Genomic DNA, 8,135 nt, shown 5'->3' with positions numbered 1-8,135 from the left:
AGGGAGTCAAAAAAAAAAAAAAAAAAAAAAAAACGGTGTTGAAATCACAAATCTCTAAACTGCAATTTCAAAACTAATTCGCCGGCAACAATGGAGGTTCTCAGGTGGGTTTTGAGGTGTTAAACCAACGGCAACCATGAAAAACACAATCTTTGTTCAATAATTCCCTAAAATCATCAATGGCGTTATACTCAAGCCAAGATTTCGATCAAAATCCACAAACCTATACTGTTTTTTTTTTTTTTTTTTAATTAAACAAAACCCTCTATCCGTAAACAGTAGGAAAAAAAAAAAAAAAAAAAAAAAAAAAACATTACGAAAATCAATCTAAAATCTAGCAATTATGCACAAGGCTCTGATACCACTTGTTAAGAATTAATCTCAAATAATTCAATAATAACCTAGATCGTGCAAACCACTAGATTCAACAAAATAGATTGAATAAGAAAAGGTTGCGTACCTGACATTGTTGTTCGTCGATCTTGATGTATAGAATTAGGTTTGCAGCCTTCCAGAGAATTGAAGAATCGATTTAGCGGAAGCAATACGAAAGGAACGTAAAACTGAATCGTATTCAACTCCTCTAGGGACCACGACCTTTATATACCTGTAGGGTTAGTACAATTCCTATTTCGGTCCTTTAACGAAATAGGAATTATATAATGGTCTCTACACTTAATATCTATAATTAGTTGATACCTCAATAGTCAATTATTCACAATCAAGACCACATTTGAAATTGACTTTACAATTAGACTGCTGTACATATTTAATTTTACATATTAAGCCCACAATAGAAAATTAAATCCAACATATTTCACTTGTAATTACGTAGTTGTGCTTTCCATGAATTCGTGTAATCATACCCTAATTGTAGATATATAATTCCTGTAAAATATGCTCTTGGTATTTTTAATTCTAATAAAAACTTTTTTGCTGCTGATAAAAAAAATTTGTAAATGTATAACTCAGGTAAAAGTTCTTTTCCTTTATATTAAATATATACATATTGCAAACGAGATGTGGTGTAGTTGATATTTTCAATTTTTAAAATTTGTTCTTCTTATGCTTATACCTACATTTTTCTTTGTTTGTTATAGATTCTATGTAATCTTCAGTAGACTAGAATTTTTCAAATTGAAAACCAAGTGTATTGAGCTTTGATTATAAATCTAATTGTGAGGATTATCAAGCAACCCTCTTTTGATTGAGACTAACGGTTATTGAGTTTTATGTGCTCTGTAAAATAGAAGAGTTGGAGGTTGACTAGAACCTTACAAAATCTAGTATGAAAAAGCTTAGGTTTAGGTTAGAGATATATTCGTTATATTATTGATTTATCTCTTACCCTTTAAAGAGATTGAATACTGGAGAATCTCAAGAGGAGTTCTTGAGGAGTGGATGATGTAGGAGGGTTAGCAATGATCACAAATAAATCTCTCGTGTTCCTGTTACATTCTAAAAAATTGAGGATTTAGAGAAAATCAAAGATCCTTCCTTTTGAACTAATTTATTGTATATATACTAGGATAAAGATAATTGTACTGGGATAACTATCTTATCTGTTTAGCTAGAGTTTATTTAAGAATATTATATCTTTTAATATATTTTATTATTGTGTATTATCATATATTATCAATAGTCCCCTTTGGTTATTTGGTCATTTATGTCCAAAAAAAGATGCTGATATTATATATATATATATATATATATATATATATATATATATATATATATATATATATATATATATATATATATATATATATTTTTTTTTAAGGCTGTCATAACTAATTACTGCAGAGGTCTTTTAGGCATGTCTGGATTCGTCAGTTCAAAAAAAAAAAAAAAGGCTCTATTTAAGAGAAATGAGGTGATGCTTCATTTGCCCAAGGAGAGCTTCAAGAGTCACCTTATTAAATGTGGGTGACTTTCTAGTATCTCACCTTTCTATATATATGGGTATCTTCTTGCGTCATTTGCTTCACTATGGCATTTCTGAACATCAGAGCATCTCTCTCTAGAAGTCTGCTTTCTCTCTCTAGCTCCTTCTGCTTCAGTAAGTTTTCTTTCTTTCGTGTTACTTTTTATTTGGATCATGAGTTTGTTTAGGGATGAGGATGTTCAAGTTTTAATCGATCAGGTCAAGGATGAAAATAATGAAGCTATTGAATCGGGGGTAGGCGAAGTAAAAAGTAGAAGGGAGAACAGTAGGTTGCCGACGTTCCTTCTGATATTGATGAGGGCGAGCTCCTCGACATATGTTCTATGTATGGCGTCATACTAGAATACAAACTAGCTCGTCCCTTAGAGTATATGAGGGCAAATGAACCGTTAGACAGCGAGTCTATTAAGTTGTATGAGTAAGACTTCTGATTAGGGTTTGGTTTAAAGTTATTTTTCAATGACTATGACATCACCATCAGCCAACTCCATCCTAACGGTTTAAGATTTCTATGTGGTATAGTGGAGTTGGCTTGCCGTGATGGGACAGTTCTCACAACTCGGGGGGTAAGGGAACTCTATTATCTACAGTTCTCACCACTGTTTCCTCTAAGCAAAGAATAAAGGCAACATCTTCTCTAAGCAGTCAAAGGTTTATTCTTTGAAAAATTAGAAACAGAAGAATCTCCTAGTTCGACATCCAGATGGGTTAAGGATATCGAACAAGTGCTCTACTGACCCCACGCATTGTCTCCCAGCTTTGGTGAACCTGAGGTAAGTAATTGTCGAGGGTTATCTAGTGTGCCCTCCAAGCAAGCCTATAAGACCGAATCCCTCACTTTCTAGTAAGTTTAGTTCCTATGTGTATAAGTGTTGTTCTTGTACTAACACTTTTTAATTTTCTTTGTCTTTGTTTTTTTTTTTTTGTTTTTATTTTTTGTACAGAGATGACTCCTAAAAAGGCGAAGGCCTCCAAGATGTCAAAAATAGTTGAAGGCAATGAAGAGGTCTAAAGCAGAAAGATCGGATATGGGGACTCCATTGGTGATACTTGAGCCTCCGGCGGATAATGTTGGTGCTGCCTCGCAGTCTGCTCATGTTGAACATGCTCCTTTAATAAATATAAAAGGAAGTAACTAATCAAGAAAAAACTACTCACTTTTTGCCTCTTCTCCTAAATACACAGTCGCACAAATCCAAGCAAAAGATCACCAAGAGACCAATCAAGGGAAGGCTTTGGATATTTGTCAAGGAAAGAGATCAAGCTTAGATTGGACTAACAAGAAGAAGAGGCGAGAGCTGATCGAGGTCAAGGACAACAGAAATAGGAAAAAAGGCCAAGAGTAATTGATATTCATGTCTTTGTTTCTTTATTAGAATATTATTATTGAATGTTGTATTAATATTCATGCATGACTAAACTTTAAATCTAGTTATGAGAACTATTTATTAGATTAATGTGACCAAATAATGGTTTGATTTATTCTTATATATGCCTATGGTTTTCTGATTTAATACGTTTAATCTTAATGCCTGAGGATATGTTGCGCCCCATATTTGCATGATTTTAGACTGACTTGTATGAGGGGAATATTGACTTGTTAGTCGGATCTCACGTGTTAAACCCAGAAAAATAGACCTAGAGATAGGCTAGATTCTTCGAGGGCCAAAGGATTAACACTAGCTTATTGGGATTCAATCCATGTAATACCATGAGAGTAGGTGTCATTTTGATTGTAACATGTCCATTTAGTCTTGGAAGAGGAACTTGGATATTATAGGCTAGTCCTCCTTCAGGAACATACATAAACTGTTAAATCGACCACTTGCGGTACGCATTAAGCTAATAAATATCCGATAGCTAGATTATCTTGATATTTGATTATTTAAACCTTTAAAAAATTGTTAGCTTAATTTACTTGCTTTAATTTTGTAGTTATTTAATTTTACTACAATCTTGATAATTGTTAAACATAAAAATTAGTAATCTATTACCCAATGCTGGTGGATTCAAAAACCTTTTTCACTATATTATTTGTACGGCCTGTGCACTTGTGGAATACGCATTCATTGCCATCAAGTTTTTGGTGCCGTTACCAGAATTGGTGCCTCGAATAGATATTAATTTATTTGTGAGACAATTAATTAGAAATTTTTCTTTTAATTTATTTTCATAAAAATATATATATATAGTAATTTCTTCCTTCTTCTTAAGTAAAGTAATGTCATTATATTTTAATAAGTTATTATCCCTATTTTCTAAAAAAAAAAAAAAATTAAAAAAAAAATTATATATATAAAATTTAAGTCTTTCTTTTTCTTAACTGTCCCGATTAGTCATTTTCTTTTTTTTTTTCCTTTTTCAAATTCTATTTTAATTTTATTTTCTTTTAGTTGTTTAATTAATTTAAAAAAAATATAATAAGAAAAATAAAAAAAAGTAATTTATTTTGAATTTTCAGGTTAATTTCTTTTATTGTTTTAATGAGCTAATCTTTTATGCTAAGGTCTAGAAGTGCATATTTAATATATCTTGATCGAGGGATTGAAAGGATAGCTTGTGCTCTAAGAAAGGAGAACCCGAGATATCAAAGGAGAAGACGAAGTCCAATGACCAGGAGAAATGGAAGTGCGGACCCAACGTTAGAAAGCAACAAAGTGGCGGACCCACTAGATATTCCTATTCATAATCGGACTGAAGATGAAATTGAAAACAGAGACTGACAGTTGGACGTGATAGCCGAAAAAAGAACCTTGTGCGACCTAAATATCCCAAGTCTAGATGGTGCACAACCAGCTATAGTGAGATTGCCAGTAGCTGCAAACAATTTTGAAATCAAGCCATCTTTGATTTCTATGGTGTAGTAGTCGTAATTTGCTAGCTACCAGATGAAGATCTAATGTTCACATTACAACATTCTTGGAGATTTGTGACACTTTGAAAATAAATGGTGCATCAAACGAAGTAATTCGACTGAGGTTATTTCCATTTTCATTGCGGGATAGAGCAAAGTTTTGGTTACATTTTATGCCTGCAGGATCATTCACCACGTGGGATGAATTGAGTCAAGCTTTTTTGTGAAAATGTTTCCCACCTAGCAAGATTACAAGGCCGAGGAAGGAAATATCCAATTTTTGGATGAAGGAAGATGAAACTTTATACAAAACCTGGGAAAGATTCAAAGATCTCCAGCGAAAATGCCTGCACCATGGATTTGAAAAGTCATCTTTGGTTCAACAATTTTATGATGGAGCGACACCGACCACTAGAAGTGCCTTAGATGCTGTAGTAGTCGGATCATTTTTGAAAAAGTTAATTTCAGAAGTATACAGCTTATTGGAAGAAATGGTAGCTAGCAATTATAGATGGAATGAGGAAAGAAGTGCACTAAGGAAGGTTGCAGGAGTCTTGGATGTGGATGAATTGACACTCTTATTAGCTAAATTGGATGCATTGGCCAACAAGTTTGACAAGCTCAGTGTAAATGCAGTAGCAATGCCACAGACAGGATATGAAGCATGTGGAAATTTTGATAATGCAAATAGAGAATGCCAATTTGGAATGACTGAATGTACAATGGAGCAAGCCAATTATGTTCACAATAATTTCCAATCAAAGGCCATTTTCAAACACTTTTACACGAGTGGAAAAAATACCCAAACTTTTCTTAGTCAAAATAGCAAAACCAAACTTTTAGAAAAAATCTAGCCCCTAACCAAAGACCACCACCACCCGGATTTCAGAAACAAAATCCATCACAATTCCAACAACCTTACTAGAATCCACTATTGAATCTTGAAGCCTTGCTCCAAAGCTTTATGCAAACCCAAAAGGCAATAAACGATGGACAGTATCAACACTTCAAACAAATGTCTGACAAGATAGATGAACTAATTGCCTATCAGAGGATGACGATAATCTAGTTGCACAACTAGCTAGCTCCTTTAACCTCAGAGCTTATGGCAAACTTTCCAATCAACCAGTTCCTCATCCAAAAGAGCAAATTAATGCAGTAACTCTGAGGAGCGATAGAATTATGGAAAATCCAGAACCAAAATTGCAAAAGGAGAAGCAAGTTGAGAAAAAAGTGATAGATCTGGAGGAAGAATCAAAGCTAACATTGGAAGACAAAAAGAAAGAGGAAGAATTGAAGAGAATCAATTAGAACGATATGGAAAGAAGAATGAAAGCCTTTGAACTACCACTTCCTTTTCCTTAAAGATTAAGACAAGTGCAACTAGACAAGCAGTCAAAAGATTTTTAGACATGTTGAAATAGATCTCTGTCAATATGCCCTTCAGAAAAGTTATATCTCAAATGTCGTCTTATGCAAAATTTTCAAAGGAGATATTGACGAAGAAGAGGAAGTTTGAAGCCTATGAAATAGTGACTTTGACTAAGGATTGCAGTGCATTAATCCAGAACAAGCTACCTCCTAAACTTAAGGACCTTGGAAGTTTCTTCATTCCTTGTGAGGTTGGTGCTATGAAGATAAATAAGGTGCTTTGTGATCTAAAAGCCAGTGTCAGTTTGATGCCACATTCTGTCTTTAAGAAGATGGATGTAGCGGAACTCAAGCCAACTCAAATGATCTTACAGCTAGTAGACCGATCCATTAAAGATGCCATCGGGAGAATAGAAGATGTACAAGTGAAAGATGGAAAATTCTACATTCGAGTTGATTTTGTGGTTTTAGAGATGGATGAAGATGCTCACATACCCATCATTCTTGGCTAACCCTTTTTGGCCACTGCAGGAGCACTTATTGATGTGAAAGAAGGAAAGCTCACTCTGAAGATTGGTGATGAAGAAGTAGTGTTCAATTTATTTGAAGCTATAAAACGTCCAACAAGTCTATTAGAATGTCTCTGAATTGATATGGTAGATGAAACTGTTAAAAAGGTAACAAAAGATAAGAGTCATTCCGACCCATTTGAGGCTTGTCTTGTGAATGCTGAGGGAACCACCACAATAGCACATGGAGTACAAAGCTATAAGGAAATGATGGAGCAAAAGCCTTCACTATCCCCCCCAGAAAGCTTAAAATTTGAAGGAGAGCATAAACATTATGGAGGAGAGCTTTCAGGCTCAACCCTATCTCTAAAAGAGGAAGATGAACCATAGGTAGACCTTAAACCTTCACCTCCTATATTAAGGTACGCTTTTCTTAGTCCTAACTCTACTTATCCAGTGATAAGTAATTTTGCTTTCACTAGTAATTAAGAAAATAAATTGTTAAACTTGCTTAGGGAAAATAGAAGGATTTTAGGATACAGTATTCATGACCTTAAGGGAATTATTCCTTCTATTTGCATGCACAGGATTATGTTTGATGGAGGTGTCAAACCTTCAATTCAGCCTCAAAGAAAATTGAATCCTAACATGAAAAAGATAGTAAAGAAGGAAATAACCAGGTTGCTAGATGCATGAATTATTTACCTAATTTCAGATAGCACTTGGGTTAGTCCCATTCATGTAGCACCAAAGAAGGGGGGATTACAATAGTGACAAGAGGAAAATAATGAAACTCTAGCTACTAAGACTGTTACGGGTTGAAGGATGTGTGTCGATTATTGAAAATTGAACAGTGCCACCCGTAAGGATCACTTTCCCTTGCTTTACATTGATTAGATTTTAGAAATGTTAGCAGGTCATTCAAATTTCTGTTATTTAGATGGTTTCTCAGGATTTTACCAAATATGCATACATCCTCAAGATCAGGAGAAACCACTTTCACATGCCCTTATGGCACATTTGCATTTAGACGCATGCCTTTTGGGATTATGTAATGCACTAGTGACATTTCAAAGGTGCATGATGGCTATATTTTCTAATTTTATTGAAGAAATAATGGAAGTTTTTATGGATGACTTTTCTATATATGGAAATTCTTTTGATTCTTATTTGGCTAATCTTTCTAAAGTTTTGAAGCGTTGTGATGAAGTTAACCTCGTTCTGAATTGGGAGAAATGCATTTCATGGTTCAAGAAGGTGTATTCCTTGGACATATTGTCTTAGAGTTAGGGATAGAAGTAGACAAAGCAAAGGGGGAAATTATTGAGAAGATGCCACCTCCATCATCGGTGAAAGCAATTGGAAGTTTTCTTGGACATGCTGGATTTACCGTCGATTCATTAAAGATTTTTCCAAAATATCTAAACCTTTGTGTAATTTATTGGCAAAAGATGTC

The 8,135-nt window shown here is 34.2% G+C and overlaps 1 protein-coding gene and 1 non-coding gene across 2 annotated transcripts; one reads left to right on the top strand and one right to left on the bottom strand.

The window, feature by feature from the left end:
- Nucleotides 1-5,053: 5,053 nt before the first annotated feature.
- LOC119370456 (small nucleolar RNA R71) lies at nt 5,054-5,160 on the bottom strand. The gene has a single exon (XR_005177983.1). It is a non-coding gene; the product is annotated as a small nucleolar RNA R71 (small nucleolar RNA).
- Nucleotides 5,161-6,262: 1,102 nt separating this feature from the next.
- On the top strand, nt 6,263-6,682 carry LOC105637098 (uncharacterized). Its single transcript, XM_012220499.1, has one exon. It carries the CDS (start codon nt 6,263-6,265, stop codon nt 6,680-6,682), a length of 420 nt encoding a protein of 139 aa, XP_012075889.1.
- The last annotated feature ends 1,453 nt before the right edge of the window (nt 6,683-8,135 follow it).

The sequence above is a fragment of the Jatropha curcas genome, chromosome 1 (assembly GCF_041381405.1).
Source record: "Jatropha curcas cultivar XTBG-Jc1 chromosome 1, XTBG_Jcur_1.0, whole genome shotgun sequence".
NCBI classification, from domain to species: Eukaryota; Viridiplantae; Streptophyta; class Magnoliopsida; order Malpighiales; family Euphorbiaceae; genus Jatropha; species Jatropha curcas.
The sequence above is the reverse complement of the archived record's forward strand: the minus strand, read 5'-3'. Positions and strand labels throughout refer to the sequence as shown.